Source organism: Sphaeramia orbicularis, chromosome 11 (genome assembly GCF_902148855.1).
Source record: "Sphaeramia orbicularis chromosome 11, fSphaOr1.1, whole genome shotgun sequence".
NCBI classification, from domain to species: Eukaryota; Metazoa; Chordata; class Actinopteri; order Kurtiformes; family Apogonidae; genus Sphaeramia; species Sphaeramia orbicularis.
The window spans coordinates 54,779,517-54,799,401 of record NC_043967.1 but is presented as its reverse complement, the minus strand read 5'-3'; the positions used below and the strand labels follow the sequence as shown (position 1 = coordinate 54,799,401).

Genomic DNA, 19,885 nt, shown 5'->3' with positions numbered 1-19,885 from the left:
CATTCATTCAAACCTATTTATATTGAAACCAACATAAAGACAACAGTGATTCAGTTATTTTATCACTGACACAACCTGATGATAAACAGGGTCACAACACAAACACAACAATCAATACAAATATAGATTTAGTTCCACATTTATTCCATTTGTAAATGTATGTGAAATTAAGTGTGAATTGAACTGTGCAGATGAAAAAAGAACGAAAACAGACATTTACACAAGAAATATTCACAGACAAAAAACACTAATCTGATCCCTGACACATTCCTAATCAATCCATTGTAAATGTATTGATCCATGTAGAGTAATCAGATTACCTGTTGGAGTGAGTCCTGATTTCCATACAGTGACTTTGCATCAGCAGCACCATGCTCCAGTGCTCTGGGAGAGTTTATAGTCCTGACACTGGAACTGTGGATGACTGACAGCTGTCCTTCATCACAACACAACACACACAAATGGTCCTCATCCAAAGCATGACTTTGGTCTCCGTCCTCATCTGGACTCTCCTCTGCTGCTGCTTCACAGGTAAAGTCCAGAGAATCCAACTCCTCTCCTCTATGAACATCCGTCCCTCTGAGATGAAGAAGACAAAACCATGACGCTGCTTTATGTTTGTGTCTCTGTATCCTCAGAGTCCAGAGGCCAGGTCACAGTGACTCAGCCTGGAGCAGTGAGCTCTGATCTGGGAGCCTCCACCACCATCACATGTACCACCAGTCAGAATGTTTATGCTTGGGGCAGTGACCATTGTCTACACTGGTACCAAGAGAGAGATGGAGAAACTCCTAAGGTTCTCGTTAAATATGCCACCAGTCGACAATCAGGGATTTCCAGTCGTTTTTCAGGCAGTGGATCAAACTCTCATTTCACTCTGACCATCAGTGATGTTCAGGCTGAAGATGCAGCAGTTTATTACTGTCAGAGTTATCACTATATCAACAGTCAGGATGTGTTCACACAGTGAAAAACCGTCGTACAAAAACCTCCTTCAGCTGCAGAGGAACTGATCTGATCCACAGCTGCACTGAAACTAAAACACTAGATGGTAACAACACTATCCAATCCATAACTGGGATAAATCACACTATTTAACACTTTATTATCATTTTTTGGAATGAGTTTAAAGTCATGAGCAATATGTCAATAATCCTACATTAATGATTCATTCCTTCCACAATTATTTAACATTATCTCTTAATTTATTTTCATTTCTTTTTATTTATCTTTATGGTCATGTTCTTCAATACATAAAGTAAATATTTTCACCCTCATTTAGATGAAAATTACATTCTGTCACTTTATGCTGATGATATTCTACCCTTCATTCCAGATTTCTAAATATATGTTTAGGGCATTTGTAATGTATTTTATGCAAAACTTTGAGAAAAACTATTGAACCATGATTGTTTAAGAATATGTTTTAATGATAAACTTCATGTTTTCTTTTGAAATACTTAAAATATTGATGAATTGAACAAAAATATTTGTATGTCAGTCTTCAGTGACAATAGAAAATTTTACAAGCATTGTCTGTGGTGTACCGCAGGGTTCAGTTTTAGGTTCAATTTTATTCTCTATTTATATGCTCCCACTCAGCCAGATTTTTCAGCGCCACAATGTCTTCTTCTATTTTTATGCAGACAACATACAGATATACCTGCTCCTGAGACCGGTTGACCCGAGAAGCCTAGCTGCTGTGTCTGACTGCCTCAGTGATGTAAACTGTTGGATGACCCAGGACTTTCTCCAACTTAACAACTCCAAATCAGAAGTCATACAGTTCGGTCCACCAAATTGCACCGTTTCCATCAAAAACAGCCTCGGTCCTCTTTCCACAAATGTCACGCTCACTGCTAGAAATCTTAGGGTAATATTTGATTCAGACCTCACCTTCCAACCACACATTAGTAAAGGCAAGGCAAGGAAAGACAAGTTTATTTGTATAGCACATTTCAGCAACAAGGCAATTCAAGGTGTTTCACACAGGACATTGAAATTCAACAAGGGAAAAAGAAACACATTTAAAACATTATAAAAGAAACATGTAAAAGGTGATTAAAAACAGCAAGTAAGAAAACAACACATAAAACCCCAAAATATAAAAACACCCATATTAAAGCTCTACCTACCGATGTGGCATTTCTCACAGCACTTAGTAAAAGTTTGAACATGAACAACCCGCCTCCCTCCAAAGCCCCGCCCACTTCCCTCTGCCTGAGCTCTGAGGCTCCTCCTCCTCTCTCCTGATGCGCGATGGAAATGGAGGAGGAAGCAGAGGTGGAGGTCCGGTCCGTTTTGGCGTGTCCACGGACCCCTCCCTCAGTAATCAGATGCTTCATCCACCTGCCGCGGGCCCGCGGCTCCTGTTCCATCAGTAGACCTGTTCCATTAGTAGACCTGGTCTGTGCAGTACTGGGTCAGGGTCTTCACTGCAGTGCCCAGGGGATGGGCGCGCACTGTGAACGCACGGCCTCCGCGAATTTTCCGTGGACATTTGAAGTTTCATAGTCCATACATTTATCATCCTACATCATCTTACATGTGTGACACCATGTACATGTACCTGTATGAGTCCCACCATCAGAAAAGCTGACCTTCATGCAGACCTGTTCAGTCCAGTACAGCTGACTTCCAGACTTTTATCTCCATTCTTCATTCATCAGACTCCTGTTTGTTCCCCTCAGTTGTCGTTTCTGTTCATAAATCCGTTTTTTCCCTTCCACATGTGCATGTCAGTTCTATCCAAACACATCCTAGACAGTAGACTGTGGTCAGTGACAGGAAAAGCAGCGTCAGATTCAGAGGGACACATATCGGATGTGAGACGGCGATAATGGATCGGATGCTGGACGGTCGTAATGGATGATTGACAGGAGGCTCAGCCAGGTTCGGCCAATTATTTTATTCGGACCGACTAAAATGATTGGTCAGACTTTTATTAGAAACATATGAGAATCAAACATTTTTGAGTTTCAATACCTGGCGGATTTCTTTTACATTTTAGTTTGACACACACTTATTAGGAGCATTTTAAGATGACAAAAGAAAAGTGTAAAAATGCCACATCATACGGTAGAGCTTTAAAGTAAGAGTTGCTGCGCAGAGTTTTGAAGTAGAATGCAAAATGTAAAAAGTAAAAAAGCCTTTTAGTCAAAGGCAGCAGTGAACAAAGTTGAATAAATTGGTGAATAAATCAATCAATCAATCAACCTTTATTTATAGAGCGCTTTTCATGCACAGATGCAACACAAAGTGCTTTACAGAATTAAAACAATTACACAATAAAAACAGAAAAACAATTGCAAAGAAAACCCCTCCCTCCCACCCTCCATACTAGACACGCGCACACACACACAGACACGCCCACACACTTACACACGCACACAACAGGGAGACATTGCATGGCACTGAGGATCAAGGAAACGCCACCTTTGGGGCTGTCCACACTGGGAGGAGCCGCAGGCCGTTCCATCGGGGGGACCGGCGCCCAGCCCCCCCGACTCCGACAGACAGGTGGACCCCCACATCGAAGGGAGGACCCCCAGCTGGCCGGGCCAAAGGGACCCAAGGACAGTACCCCCACTAGCAGAGCAGACACAGCTCCCAGTGTGGAGGACCCCCCTGAGGAAACACTGGCGTTAAAAGCTAAAGACTAAAAGCAGAACATAGGACTAAGAGAATAAATAAAATAAATACAGTACCAAGAGTAAAATACGTAAGATTATAAATAAAACAGAATAAAGTATCAGTGATAAATAAAACAAAATAAGAACAAGAAGAGTTTAAAAAAATTAGTTAAAAGCCTGATTAAAAAGGTGTGTCTTTAATCTTCTTTTAAAAATAACAACAGTCTCTGCAGTCCTGAGGCTCTCCGGCAGGCTGTTCCACAGGTGGGGGCCATAGTGGCTAAATGCTGCCTCACCGTGGGTTTTTGTTCTGGGTTTTGGTATGGTTAAAAGGCCAGTGCCGGAGGACCTCAGGGTCCGCGAGGGTTGATATGGTAAAGCAGATCAGATAAATAGGAGGGCGCAAGGCCGTTAAGACATTTAAAAACCAGCAAGAGAATCTTAAAATCGATCCTGAAGCGTACGGGGAGCCAATGCAGCGACTCTAAAACTGGTGTAATGTGCTCCCGCCCTCTGGTCCTTGTCAGCACGCGTGCGGCTGAGTTTTGTAATAATTGGAGATTTAAAATACTCTTTTTGGGAAGACCAGAGAGCAGGGCATTACAGTAATCTAAGCGACAAGAAATAAAAGCATGCATTAGCACCTCCGTACTGGCCTGAGCCTAAAGGTGAATACAGTTGTCCAATCCTGTTTTCTTCATCTACGAACCATTTCAACAATCAAACCAATAGTCCCACACTCTGACCTGGAAACAGTTATCCACTTATTCATATTCAGCAGACTTGATTACTGTAACTCACTCCTGTCCGGTATTAACCAAAAATCATTGTCCCGCCTCCAACTGGTCCAGAACGCAGCAGCTCGGCTTTTCACTGGTTTTAACAGACAACATCATATCACCCCAGTCCTAGCTTCACTTCACTGGCTTCCTGTGCATTTCAGAATTGATTTTAAGATTTTATTGATCACTTCTAAAGCCTGAATGGGCCTGGCCCCTAGCTGTATAATGGACATGCTAGTCAATTATGAGCCAGTACGCAGCCTTAGATCCTCGGGTGGAGGGCTCCTGGCTGTTCCAAAGTCGAGGTTTAAATAGAAAGGCGACTGACCCTTTTCCATCAGGGCCCCTCGACTTTGGAACAGCCTGCCCCAGGAGATAAGGCTTACAGAATCTGTGTCATCTTTTAAGTCACTTCTTAAAATGCATTTTTATAGACTTGCCTTCATGTGATGTCTCTTTTTAATCTTTTTAATGTTGAATATTTAATTTTACCGTTTTGATTATTCATTTATACTGACATACAGGCTACTGTTTTATTCCACTCCTTCATTTCACACTGATCTGACAGCATCCTGTTCTGTTATTTCTGTCCTCTCCACTATGATACATTCAAAGTTAGTCATGTTTTCATGTTTACTGTACTCATCTATTTTATTGTGTTGTGTGGTTTGCTGTGTTTTTATCCTGCTGTTGTGCACTTTTTCTTTGTCTGTCAAAGCACTTTGTAAACTCAGTTTTTAAAGGTCCTAAAGACATGAAGTTATTATTATTATTGTTATTCATAATGGAAATGGAACAAATCCTATTCATTTAACCAGTATGAACAGACTGAATACCTGGATCATAACACCTCCAGAATCCAGAATGAAGCCAACTACAAGTGTTTGAGTTCAAATGTAGGCGTTAGCGCATTATGACAGCATTACTGCAGATGAAACAAAATGAGACTTTACAAAGGCCTGAATTTAAAAACGTAGAAAAAAAGACAGTTTCTTATATTTCCAGCAGTCGATTAACAACATTTGAATGTGATTTCTTTATCTTTTGTTTTTACTTGTCTTTATGATTGAGTTTATTCAACACAAAATATGAATATTTCCGGTGTTATTATAAGTGAAAATTATGTTACATCATTTTATGCTGATGATATTCTACTCTTTATTACAGATTTCTAAAATATGTTGGATTTTTTTTTTTTAATCTTGTGCACATTCTGAGAAAAAAAAATACTGAAATATCATTGCTGAAGAATAATCAGTGTTGTCAATTGAAATATTCAATTTATTGATGAATATAATGGTTTATAAAAAAAAATAATTTGCAATGACGATAAAATAGAACACTTTAAAAAGAGTCATTATGTAATTTGAAGAAATCATATTACTTGGTCCAGCATTAAAAAAATAAGAACAATCCATTAATTCTGTTTAATTTCATCCTTTTTTGTACAAAATCAGCAAACGGTGAATAAAACCCAAAGTAATGATGAACACAAAAACAGCAGGTTTGATGTACAGACGTTTATTTGTGGTCAAACACTGAAACAATATTGCAGCAGTGAGAGAAGCCTGAAAATGTTTGCTGTTCAAAGTGTTGAAATGACACAAAGCCAGAGAGTTGGAGAGACAGAGTGAGCTGATGAGCAGAGTCAGAGCAGTAGGTGATCCCCAGTGAGTGGGCTCAGTACTGGGAACACTGGTGTGTCCTCAGTGTGTGTGAGAGTGCAGACTGGGAGCCCTGGGTGGCCTCACAGGTCACAGAGCCCACCTTCCTCCACTGGTCTGCAGGGAGCCTCAGGGTGCTGCTCCAGCTGTAGTGGCCGTCCTTCTGCAGCACCGCGGGGCTCCTGCTCTCCTCCCAGCTGCTGCTGCTGCCGCCGTTCACCTTCCAGGACAGACTCCAGTCTGAGGGGAAGCCCTTGTTGGCCAGGCACATGAGCGTGGCCTTCCCCTGCTGCAGCTCCTCTCTGGAGGGGGGCAGCACCGTCAGGGTGGGACGGACATTACCTAGGAGACACCAATCAGCTTAGAGGACAGGGACCACACAGCTGTCAATCACACATCACACACTTGGACACAGTGACTATGTGAGAGGGGATTTTCTCCTTTCAGGACTTGGTGTCAGATGGTTTTTCTGCTCCACCAGTCACTCACTCACACATGGTTTCACTTCCTGGAAACAAACTCAACTTGGAAATCAGCACAAACAGTCCTCATATGAGCGGAAATACAGCAAAGTGCACTGAAAGAACATGTTCAACCAAGTCTGTGCTGTGTTCTTTCAACTGTTGGACAAAGTCACTAATGAAATAATAATAATCATCTGTATTGTCATTAACATTCATTCAAACCTATTTATATTGAAACCAACATAAAGACAACAGTGATTCAGTTCTTTTATCACTGACACAACCTGATGATAAACTGTTCAATATAAAACCAAATAACCTCTGAAAATTAATATAAATTTAGTCTTGGACAAAAACTGAGCTGAGTTTTAAGAATCACATATTTGTCTCATTTATTCACGAAAAACATGACGATAAAAACAGATCAAACTCAAGGCGATAGTTAACGTCTGTATTAGAAACAAAGACAGACTGTATATGATGGAAAATGTCTAATATTCATGGTTCTGTTCAACATTGTGAACATATTTACTGTCCAACAAAAACAGACACATGACAGAGTTCAGAACAAACAGCGACATAAATAACTGACCACAATCACATCTTCAGTTATCACTGTGCAAATCACTGTAAATGATTCCAACATAAACTACAAACTGTAACTGACACAATGAGAAGATACTGAGACATTTTTCAAATGTGCATCTGTTTGTAGATTTAGTTGAGTTTTTTAATGTCACTGATATGATAAACTAATATGTTTATGGTGGAACATGACAATGAACTGATGTAAAACTTGGACTAAAGTCTGAACTCTTCTCATTTACATCAGTTTAAACATCAGTGAGACATAGATATGGAACGAAATGTTTAGGAAAGCTGCGCTGACGATGACGACAAGGAATAAAATACAACCTGAAAAATTTTATACATTAAAAAAAAACATTTTATCCATTGGAAAAAAATAAATACAAAGTCTTAAGTTGTGATACTTAGAATTTGTGCATAAACTTCCTTCAACATCCAGTCTGGTTCCTCCACCAAAAGTCCACCACAGTGATACAAACTGAGTCCAACAACAACCTCTGAGTGTAGAGACACGGCTCTGTGACTGATCAAACTAAAACTACAAGTCCTCAAGTCTCAGCTTTAATCTAAACTATCAATTATGTTTCTGTCTTTACACCAACAACTACAGTCATGAGTCATTTCACATATTTCGAACTGTTACCAAACACCTACTGTTCACTAACATTTAAAGCTGATGTAAAGTCATGAAAAAAAAAAAAGGTAAAAATTCAATCTGTGAAAGTAAATATTGATGATAAATGAATGAAATTAGTTGAATTTTGCACTTACTTCCAACCTCCAGTCTGGTTCCTCCACCGAACGTCCACCACAGTGATACAAAGTGGTTGAGTCGTCGTACAAAAACCTCTGAGTGTAAAGACACGGCTCTGTGACTCTGAAAACAACAAACTCAACAAAGTCAGTGTGAATGTGTAAAACACAGCAGCATCAGGACAAAATGAATCACAACACAAACACAACAATCAATACAAATATAGATTTAGTTCCACATTTATTCCATTTGCAAATGTATGTGAAATTAAGTGTGAATTGAACTGTGCAGATGAAAAAAGAACGAAAACAGACATTTACACAAGAAACATTCAGAGACAAAAAACACTAATCTGATCCCTGACACATTCCTAATCAATCCAGTGTAAATGTATTGATCCCTGTAGAGTAATCAGATTACCTGTTGGAGTGAGTCCTGATTTCCATAGAGTGACTTTGCATCAGCAGCACCATGCTCCAGTGCTCTGGGAGAGTTTATAGTCCTGACACTGGAACTGTGGATGACTGACAGCTGTCCTTCATCACAACACAACACACAGAAATCCTCCTCATCACAACCATGCCTTTGGTCTCCGTCCTCATCTGGACTCTCCTCTGCTGCTGCTTCACAGGTAAAGTCCAGAGAATCCAACTCCTCTCCTCTATGAACATCTGTCCCTCTGAGATGAAGAAGACAAAACCATGACGCTGCTTTATGTTTGTGTCTCTGTATCCTCAGAGTCCAGGGGCCAGGTCACAGTGACTCAGCCTGGAGCAGTGAGCTCTGATCTGGGAGCCTCCACCACCATCACATGTACCACCAGTCACAATGTTCTTGGCTCTGTCGATTTAGCCTGGTACCAACAGAGAGATGGAGAAACTCCTAAACGTCTCATTTACGATGCCACCACTCGACAGTCAGGGATTTCCAGTCGTTTTTCAGGCAGTGGATCAAACTCTCATTTCACTCTGACCATCAGTGATGTTCAGGCTGAAGATGCAGCAGTTTATTACTGTATGAGCCATCACTATATCAACAGTCAGTATGTGTTCACACAGTGAAAAACCATCATACAAAAACCTCCTTCAGACTGAACAGAAACTGAACTGATCTGATTCAGTTCAATGAACACAGTGTATGAACAAGCACTAACACACACAATAGTTCACATGATAAAATACTGTTGAAACATCTGCATCGTTTTGACACTTTGACATTTTCTGTCCCCTAACACAGAATTAGACGACTGTGTTCATAAATGAATCCACTTGGACACTTGAAGGTTACCGTCCTGGACAAAAGTCTTCTTGCATGTACCCATCATATGTATAACAGCTAACAACTTGACTGCTAATTGACCAGTTGGAGTCATTAATAACTCATAATGGGGCTAAGCATCTGCACTTTATTTATTTTAAACCAAAATTAAATTTCATAGATTTCTTAAATGTTTATTGCTTGATAATGATGAACAAATCAATTTCTAGAAGGACAAAAGTTTTGTCACAAATTATAATTAATCACAATGCAACTTCATCAGGAGACCTGGACTTGAAACTCTTGATAATTAACACTTTGGCCTCTGGGCCGATGTTGGGCATGTTGTCAGAGGAGTTGTTGCACTTGAACTGTGGATCTTTAATAAGCTGTAAATATCTGGAATTATTTAGAGTCATTGCTGATTTTTTATGTCATAATCAGGGGTGGAGTTATTAGATGTTTTTGGTATTGTGTATTTATTCGGCCTGTAATGGTACACAAAATTTTCGGTTCAGTATGTTTTTGGTTTTCAAAGCCACGGTTCGTTTTTTTTTTTGTTTTTTTTTTTGTTTTTACGGTGCGGTACAGGAAGAAAGAAATCCCCTCAAAATGTCTGTTAATGCATTTATGAATTTTTTTTTACATTTTTCCCCCAATTTTTGGAGACAACAGAATATAGAAAAACAGGAATAATATAATTCTTCTGCTACAAATCAGAAATAAAATAAAATAAATTATTAATATTACTAAACGTATTTTAAACATTAATATTGCACTTTTCCCTGAAAGGTAGTTTTGAACAAACGAGAAAAATCTAATCACAGTTCTGTCAGTTCACATTCTGCAGAAAAATAACAAAAAAATTCCACATGAAGTGCAACATTAACTACAGGGTAAACTGGTATTCTGTCTGAACAAACTGAAGAGAAACTTTGACAACACAATGAGCCAAATTATTTATTTTAGGACAGAGAACAAACTGTTTAGGACACTGTGTGTATTTGTGTGTGCCTGTGTGCACGGGGGATTTTTTATTTTTTTTGTCGGAGCCAGGGGGTAGGGGGGGTGCGCAGTTTTATACCTGGGGGTGCGGTCCATAACTAACGTAACAAACGCTGTCGTGAAACGAAGGTGAAACTTCACATACTTTCAACGTTGTATTTATTCCTCTATTAAATAGCATGTGTGACAGACAGACAGACAGAGCTAGTGTAAATGTTTTAGAACTACCGTAGTTCCTAGGGGCCAAACAACGTACGTCTTATTAATGTCTCTTTCCTCGTTGTTGTCTTTCACCTGAACCTGAACTGATCCAAACTGGACTGGACTGATGGTGGAGGGTCTTCAGTCTCTTCCTTCCAGGTTCACATCATATTTGTTGGGGTTTTTTATCCTTATATCAGCTGCTATTTCATATTTTGGGTCAATGTGTGCATCCTTCCATATGTCCGTGTGAAACTTGCGCGGATTTAGAGTTCCGCATCGAACAACATTGTTCATTCCTTTTTCTTTTTCTCATCATACTGTGCCGTTTCGGTACAGCTGTGTACCGAACAGCTGCGTACCAAAACGGTTCAGTTCGGCATGTGTACGGTTACAGGCCTAGTATTTATGCGACAAGGCGTTTGTCCAGGACTGTAATCATGTTGTTCTTTTCACTTCAGCCCAGGCTCAGTGAACAGGATGTTGTATTTGTACAGACTATGAAGCCCTTTGAGGTCACTTTGCAGTGCAGCTAAACACTTTCTTCACCCGGTTCAATGGCCACAGCACACCAACCATGCAGACCTGTGGACCTCCTAGTCCCCCCTCCACACCCTTGGTGTTGATGAACAGCGTGTGAATCCACCATAATCCCAATCCCCCAAAAGGACTACTGTGAAGGACCTGAAGGACTACAGACCAGTGGCCTAACATCTGTAATGTGCAGATGAATGCAGTGCTCTATGACCACCTGTCAAACATACTGTCACACAAACCAAATCCATGTCAGTTTGCCGATGCCTCTGGACGAGGAGGATATTCCACTGGTGACATGAAGGCTGCTGTCCATGGTGCTGAAAGCTGGAGTGCCTTTTGGGTGGTTTGTCCCCAAGACTATGACACACTGAAGACATTGCCCATGTATCTGCTCACCATGTTTGGATCCACATACACCTGTGAAGCTTTGATCTCAAAAATGCATGAAAGGAACCAACTGTGGAACCAGTCTGTGGAGGACTGACTGCACATGAGCCGAACAGCTGTTAAAGGAGATGATGAAAAAATAGTGTGATAGGGGAAATGTAACTTCTTCCACTAATCAAACGTGAGTATGTCAATGAGGTTTTCTTGGTTTTGTTTTATTTGTATTCATTTATTGAACTACAGGGTGTTTTAATTTGATGACAGACTAACATTTCTAATAACTGAGGCCTGTCTCTTGTATTTTCCATTCGTATCTATTCACTGATGTTCAAGGTTAGCACTTACCATGCTCTTCTCTGTTACATTGACTGTTGTGATTGAGATGTCGCAATTTGGCTGTTGAATGGGGAAAAAGCCCAAGAAAGAAAAAAATGATAATAGATAAAATGACCACGTGGAACAATAAAAGAAATGCTAAATGAGAACAACAACTTTATCATCATGTTTGATTAAAGGCACATGACGGCACAAGTTAGTTTTCAGAAGGCGTTTGTTGTATTTGACTAAAAAATATAGAAACAGTTTTTCCTCCTGACTGAGCTATTCCTGAGTTCAGTCATATTCTGTGGGCTGGATAGAAAGCTCTGGGGGCCGGATGTGGCCCACGGACTGTCAGTTAAGAATCGCTGATGTACAGTAATCAGATTACCTGTTGGAGTGGGTCCTGATTTCCATACAGTGACTTTGCATCAGCAGCACCATGCTCCAGTGCTCTGGGAGAGTTTATAGTCCTGACACTGGAACTGTGGATGACTGACAGCTGTCCTTCATCACAACACAACACACACAAATGGTCCTCATCCAAAGCATGACTTTGGTCTCCGTCCTCATCTGGACTCTCCTCTGCTGCTGCTTCACAGGTAAAGTCCAGAGAATCCAACTCCTCTCCTCTATGAACATCCGTCCCTCTGAGATGAAGAAGACAAAACCATGACGCTGCTTTATGTTTGTGTCTCTGTATCCTCAGAGTCCAGAGGCCAGGTCACAGTGACTCAGCCTGGAGCAGTGAGCTCTGATCTGGGAGCCTCCACCACCATCACATGTACCACCAGTAGGAATGTTGAGAGCTCTAACCTTTTATCCTGGTACCAACAGAGAGATGGAGAAACTCCTAAACTTCTCATTTACTATGCCACCACTCGACAATCGGGGATTTCCAGTCGTTTTTCAGGCAGTGGATCAAACTCTCATTTCACTCTGATCATCAGTGATGTTCAGGCTGAAGATGCAGCAATTTATTACTGTCAGAGTCGTCACTATATCAACAGTCAGTATTTGTTCACACAGTGAAAAACCGTCGTACAAAAACCTCCTTCAGACTGAACAGAAACTGAACTGACAACTGCAGCTGGAAGATACTGCACAGACTCACACAGTTCAATGAACACAGACAAGTTTTATTATTTAGAACAAAACACAATAAAAAAAAGGTGTTTTATATCATACACTAAATCATTATATTGATATCTATGCATTCTTCCAAAGTATCAGATTCAACAAACACGTTTTTATGATTCACCACCATTTTAAATTTTTTTTGTTTTATTTTGATGACATTCTACATGTTCTTCCTTAAATATCGGGTCCATTTTTTCATACAAAATTGTGTTAATATTATAATCAACTAAATTGACTATTTTAAAATAGGAGTAAAAACCTCCAAAGGTCATTGAAAAAAGACAAAAACATTCAGCAGGAATATTTACTACATCACCCGTTGAACAAAAGAGTAAAATTCACGACCAACGACTTTTTAACGTCCCACCATGACTTGACCTCTTGTCTAAATGGAAAAGAAATTACAGTCATTATTACTGTCATGTCTTCTGTCATATATTCATTTTTCTCGCATCTGGCTGTTAAATGATATGATGTGTTTTACAACTTAAACGATGATGTTTATTTGAAGAACATTCACTGTCTTTCAAAAGTAAAATGAGACCATTTTTCAGTAAAAACCTCTGACACAGACGTTCAAACCAACTGTACAGTCCCATTTACAGAACGAGTCCCAGTGAAGCTCTGGAATTCAATGGTAATGATCCAAAATGAAGGATGTTGTTGTCCCAGTTGAATGGATGAACATTTAGAAACACTGAAAGACAAATGGTGAAAAACCACAGACTGATCCTTGTGTGTGTGTGGAATAAGTGAAGCAGTGATTGGTCTGAGCTCTGTCATGAACCTGATGATGTGTTGCAGATCAGCTCCAGCTGACTGACTGTGTGTGTTTGCATATGTGTCCGTCCTCTGTGCTCCAGCCGTTAAGAGGCCAGTGTTGATCAGTGTGTGTCCAGGCCTTTCACAGCCACTGACACACCAACAACACAATGATGATTACCCTCATGTTCCTGCTGGCCACCCTGGGGCTCCTTGTTCAGGGTGAGACTCTCTTGTGCTTCAGGATGCCACCAGGTTCACCACAATGATGTTCTGCTGGGATGGACAAACACTGGAAACGTCCACCTTCTTCCATCTGTCCTCTGTCTTCAACAAATGACACTCTTCTGTTTCATGTTCGGCATCTTTACACAAATGGATGTGTGTGTGAAACTGCTTTTGTCTTTGTGTTTTTCAGGTTCATCAGGAGATATTATCCTGACTCAGACTCCCAAAGCTCAGTCTGTTGTTCCAGGAAACACTGTTTCCATCAGATGTAACGTCAACCCAAGTACTACTTGGTGTTTCAACTGGTATAGTCAGAAACCTGGAGAAGCTCCTACACTGCTAATTTCTTGTGCTACAAACCGTCAGTCTGGAATTTCCAGTTGTTTCAGTGGAAGTGGATCTGGATCTGACTACACTCTGACCATCAGTGATGTTCAGGCTGAAGATGCAGCAGTTTATTACTGTCAGAGTTTACACATCATCAACAGTCAGAATGTGTTCACACAGTGAAAAACCGTCGTACAAGAACCTCCTTCAGCTGCAGAGGAACTGATCTGATACAGTTCAATGAAGACACACAGTGTCACAAACACTCACACTCATGAGAATTTCCATTTAAAACCAAACTGCAGTTGGTTTAATTCATGTTGAAAAAAAAATCATATTTTCATTCACATTGTCTGGAAATTAGTTTATATGCAGATGATCTTTATTTTTCTTGTGTCAGAACATATCCTCATCGCTCGTCTTTTGTCTTTTCTTTTTTTCCACATCACCTCTTTTTTTTCTTTTTGAGTCATGACATGTAGCAGGGTCTATATCTGTGGTCTCCAACAGCACTGATGATATCAGCTGAATTTATAAAACTACTATCCCTGACAAATGGAAACTTATAAAAACAGAAACAGTGATAAAATAGGAGGAAAAATCAGCATGTGTGGTAGACAGACACAGACTCAGACAGACTGTATGTGTCATTCAGATTTACATCCAAATGAGATTTCAATGCAAAGGCTCCAGAGGCAGCAGGAAGAAATCAGACCTGTTCATGAGTGGAGTGGTCCTGTGTGGGTGAGTGTGGGTGAGTGAGGGAGGAAGGGGAGATATTATTTGGAGTTCAGCAGTCTTATGGCATGTGGATAGAAACTGTTGCTGAACCTGACTGTTCTGCTCTGAGGGCTGAGGAATTTCCTTCCTGAGGCCAGTAGTGAGAACAGCCCATGATGGGGGTGGGAGGGGTCTGTGATGATGGCCTCTGTACCAGGGCTGTGGTGTGCTGGGACCAGGTCAGAGAGTCCATTATCTGCCCCCCCAGGAACCTGGTGCTGCTGACCATCTCCACTACTGAGTTGTTAATGATGAGTGGTGTGTGTCTGGGCTGGTTCTGCCTGAAGGGGACCAGGATCTCCTTTGAGTTTGTTTCATTTGACTGAAAAAATATAGAAACATAGTTTTTCCTCCTCACTGAGCTATTCCTGAGTTCAGTAACATTCTGTGGGCTGGATAGAAAGCTCTGGGGGCTGGATGTGGCCCACGGGCTGTTAGTGGAGAATCACTGATGTAGAGTAATCAGATTACCTTTTGGAGTGAGTCCTGATTTCCATACAGTGACTTTGCATCAGCAGCACCATGCTCCAGTGCTCTGGGAGAGTTTATAGTCCTGACACTGGAACTGTGGATGACTGACAGCTGTCCTTCGTCACAACACAACACACACAAATGGTCCTCATCCAAAGCATGACTTTGGTCTCCGTCCTCATCTGGACTCTCCTCTGCTGCTGCTTCACAGGTAAAGTCCAGAGAATCCAACTCCTCTCCTCTATGAACATCCGTCCCTCTGAGATGAAGAAGACAAAACCATGACGCTGCTTTATGTTTGTGTCTCTGTATCCTCAGAGTCCAGAGGCCAGGTCACAGTGACTCAGCCTGGAGCAGTGAGCTCTGATCTGGGAGCCTCCACCACCATCACATGTACCACCAGTCAGAATGTTAATGTTTGGAGCAACTACCATCGTCAAGCCTGGTACCAACAGAGAGATGGAGAAACTCCTAAACTTCTCATTTACTGGGCCACCACTCGACAATCAGGGATTTCCAGTCGTTTTTCAGGCAGTGGATCACACTCTCATTTCACTTTGACCATCAGTGATGTTCAGGCTGAAGATGCAGCAGTTTATTACTGTAAGAGTTTACACAATATCAACAACCTCTGGGTGTTCACACAGTGAAAAACCGTCGTACAAAAACCTCCTTCAGACTGAACAGAAACTGAACTGACAGCTGCAGCTGGAAGATACTGCACAGACTCACACAGTTCAATGAACACAGACAAGTTTTATTATTCAGAACAAAACACAATAAAAAGTTTTTTATATCATACACTACATCATTACACAGATATCTATGTGTTTTTTTTAAACCATGAGTCTAAATAAGCATATGATTATAATTTTCCACCCCTTTATTGTTTGTTTTTATGCTGATGACACTCTACTTTTTTCTTAAATATCAGGTCCATTTGTTCGTACAAAATTGTGGTAATATGGTAATTAACTAAACTGACTGCTTTAAAATTATAGAAAAAAACTTCCATAGTTAATTGAAAAAAGGCCAAAACATTCAACAGGAATATTTACTAAATCAACCTTTGAACAAAATGATCAGATTCATGAACAAACACTTTTAAACCGTCCCATCATGACTCAACCTCTCATTTAATTAGAAAAGATTCAAGACTTTCATTTGTCCGTGGTAGGCAGTTGTTTCTGTCACAGCACGAATGAAAACAACAACAAACAATAATAACAAAGTAAGACACAAGACGACACTCACATAAAAATAGGTGGTGCAATAAAAACAGGAACTTAAATCCAATGTAAACTAATGCTAATGCTACCTGTGCTGTACACAGTTGATTCTACAGATGACTGAGGGGATGAAGGAGAATTTGTATCTGTTTGTTTTGGCTGATGTTTGTCTGAGGCAGGAACTGAAATTCAGAGTGCAGAGGGTGAGCGCTGTTGGACATCATGGATTTGTCCTTCTTTGACACCTGGTTATTGGACAGTTTGAATGAGAGATGTTTTTCCTGAGGACCAATGATTTTGCTCCTGACTTGTTTTATCCTGGTTAATGAGGGGTTTTTTTTATTTCTGATTGATAGATGCAAACCAGCAAATGAAAGAAAATGTCAGAACAGACTCAATCAAAGATAAACCATAGTCATTGGAGATCTTTCCACCTGGAACTGAACTGGTTTCCTCAGGTCAAACAGACGCTGTTGACTTCTCTTCACCAACATGTCAGTGTTATTGTTGAATGTCAGTTTGTCTTCAGTTATGGTCCTCAAATACTTATAAGACTCCACAGTTTCAACAGCCTCGATTTTGTTATTTACAGGTTTAGGAGGTGTGGTCGAAAATCAATGCACATGTTCTTGGTTTTAGTGACATTTAACTGTAAAAAGGCTTCAGTGCACCAGTTTAAAAATCATTTAAAACAGGACCATGGGAAGTTTAAGTGTCAGTGAAAAGAAATTACAGTCATTATTACTGTCATATATTCATGTTTTTTTAAAGTCCCCCCAGTTCCCCCTCCACACCCTTGGTGTTGATGAACAGTGTGTGAATCCACCATAATCCCAATCCCCCAAAAGGACTACTGTGAAGGACCTGAAGGACTACAGACCAGTGGCCCTAACATCTGTAATGTGAGTATGTCAGTGAGGTTTTCTTGGTTTTGATTTATTTGTATTCATTTATTGAACTACAGGCTGTTTTAATTTGATGATAGATGAACATTTCTAATAACTGAGGCCTGTCTGTTGTATTTTCCATTTTTATCAATTCTCTGATGTACAAGGTTAGAATTTACCATGTGTCACGATGGGGAAAAGAAAGGACTCAAAGGCTCGGTACTGAAGGGGAAAAAAAAGTTTATTTAACAAAGTCTGAAAACAACACAACAAAAACCTAACACAAAAACTAAATCAGAAAACAGAGTCCATTAAAAAAAAACATACAAAACCTGGGGTCAGAGTCCGTGGATGAAGATGGGTAATTGTCCGGGCTATGGAAAGGAATGAGGAGAAATGGACCGGTGCTGCATGGCTGCAAACCAAAGCCTTAAATAGGCTAGAGGTAAGTAAAGTAAGTAAAGTAAAGTAAATTTTATTTATAGAGCACTTTTCACAGACAGAGTCACAAAGTGCTTTATCAATTCAAATCAGAATCAAATTAAGTTTACAGAGACCCAACAGAATCCTTCAGGAGCAAACACTTGTGATTGGTGACAGTGGCGAGGAAAAACTTCCCTTTAACGGGCAGAAACCTCGAGCAGACCCAGACTCCTGAAGGATGGCTGTCTGCCTAAGTAATGTCTGCCTAGGTAATTGGCTGCAGCCACACAGCGCCAGCAGGTGAGTCTGATGATGATTATTAGAAAAACGGAAAAACTGAGGGTCACAGGCATGACCAAAAGGGAGGGGCTGAGAGTCACACAGGCACAGGTCCTGACACCATGCTCTTCTCTGTTATATTGTTGTTGTGATTGAGATGTCACAATTGGGCTGTTAAATGGGGAAAAAAGCCCAAGAAAGAAAAAAATGACAATAGATAAAAATGACCACGTGGAACAATAAAAGAAATGCTGAATGAGAACAAAAACTTTATCATCACGTTTGATTAAAGGCACACGACGTCACAAGTTAGTTTTCAGAGGGTGTTTGTTTAATTTGACTAAAAAATATAGAAACATAGTTTTTCCTCCTCACTGAGCTATTCCTGAGTTCAGTCATATTCTGTGGGCTGGATAGAAAGCTCTGGGGGCCGGATGTGGCCCACAGACTGTCAGTTAAGAATCACTGATGTAGAATAATCAGATTACCTGTTGGAGTGAGTCCTGATTTCCATACAGTGACTTTGCATCAGCAGCACCATGCTCCAGTGCTCTGGGAGAGTTTATAGTCCTGACACTGGAACTGTGGATGACTGACAGCTGTCCTTCATCACAACACAACACACACAAATGGTCCTCATCCAAAGCATGACTTTGGTCTCCGTCCTCATCTGGACTCTCCTCTGCTGCTGCTTCACAGGTAAAGTCCAGAGAATCCAACTCCTCTCCTCTATGAACATCCGTCCCTCTGAGATGAAGAAGACAAAACCATGACGCTGCTTTATGTTTGTGTCTCTGTATCCTCAGAGTCCAGAGGCCAGGTCACAGTGACTCAGCCTGGAGCAGTGAGCTCTGATCTGGGAGCCTCCACCACCATCACATGTACCACCAGTCAGAATGTGGCTGGCTCTAACTATTTACACTGGTACCAACAGAGAGATGGAGAAACTCCTAAACTTCTCATTTATCTTGCCACCACTCGACAATCAGGGATTTCCAGTCGTTTTTCAGGCAGTGGATCAAACTCTCGTTTCACTCTGACCATCAGTGATGTTCAGGCTGAAGATGCAGCAGTTTATTATTGTCAGAGTTATCACTCTATCAACAGTCAAGCTGTGTTCACACAGTGAAAAACCGTCGTACAAAAACCTCCTTCAGCTGCAGAGGAACTGATCTGATCCACAGCTGCACTGAAACTAAAACACTACATGGTAACAACACTATCCAATCCATAACTGGGATAAATCACTTTATTTAAAACTTTATCATTGTTTGGCCAGAGTTTGATCTACATCAAAAATCCTACGTTAATGATTCAATCCTTCCATGATTATAGAACTTTATCTCTTTAATTGTTTTCACTTCCTTTCGTTTATCTTCACGGTCATGTTCTTCAATACAGAAATATTTTCAGTCTTAATAAGATGAAAATTCTATTATATCACTCTGTGCTGATGATATTCTACCCTTCATTCCAGATTTCTAAATATGTGTTTAAGGCATCTGTAATGTATTTTATGCAAATTTTGAAAAAAAAACAAAACAAAACAAAACAAAACAACTGAACCATGATTGTTTAAGATTAAGTTGTAATGATGGACTTCATGTTTTCTATTGAAATGCTTAAAATATTGAATAGAATAAAATTATTTATGTGTCAGTCTTCAGTGACCACAATAGAAAAATTTACAACAAGCATTTGTTATGTAATTTGAACAAATCCTATTCATTTATTTAGTATTTAAAGACTGAATAACTGGATCACAAATCC

At 40.3% G+C, this 19,885-nt stretch overlaps 3 gene segments (V, D, J or C); 1 reads left to right on the top strand and 2 right to left on the bottom strand.

The window, feature by feature from the left end:
• The window catches only part of LOC115427908 (Ig kappa chain V-IV region S107B-like), a 65,631-nt gene that overhangs the window by 6,376 nt on the left and 39,370 nt on the right, over positions 1–19,885 (top strand).
• The window catches only part of LOC115427909 (Ig kappa chain V region Mem5-like), a 96,556-nt gene that overhangs the window by 71,159 nt on the left and 5,512 nt on the right, over positions 1–19,885 (bottom strand). The window contains 1 exon segment of the V gene segment in view: positions 7,909–7,939. Coding sequence covers positions 7,909–7,939 — 31 coding nt within the window.
• The window catches only part of LOC115427913 (Ig kappa chain V-III region MOPC 63-like), a 44,896-nt gene continuing 30,930 nt past the window's right edge, over positions 5,920–19,885 (bottom strand). The window contains 2 exon segments of the V gene segment in view: positions 5,920–6,420; positions 7,902–7,935. Coding sequence covers positions 6,095–6,420; positions 7,902–7,935 — 360 coding nt within the window.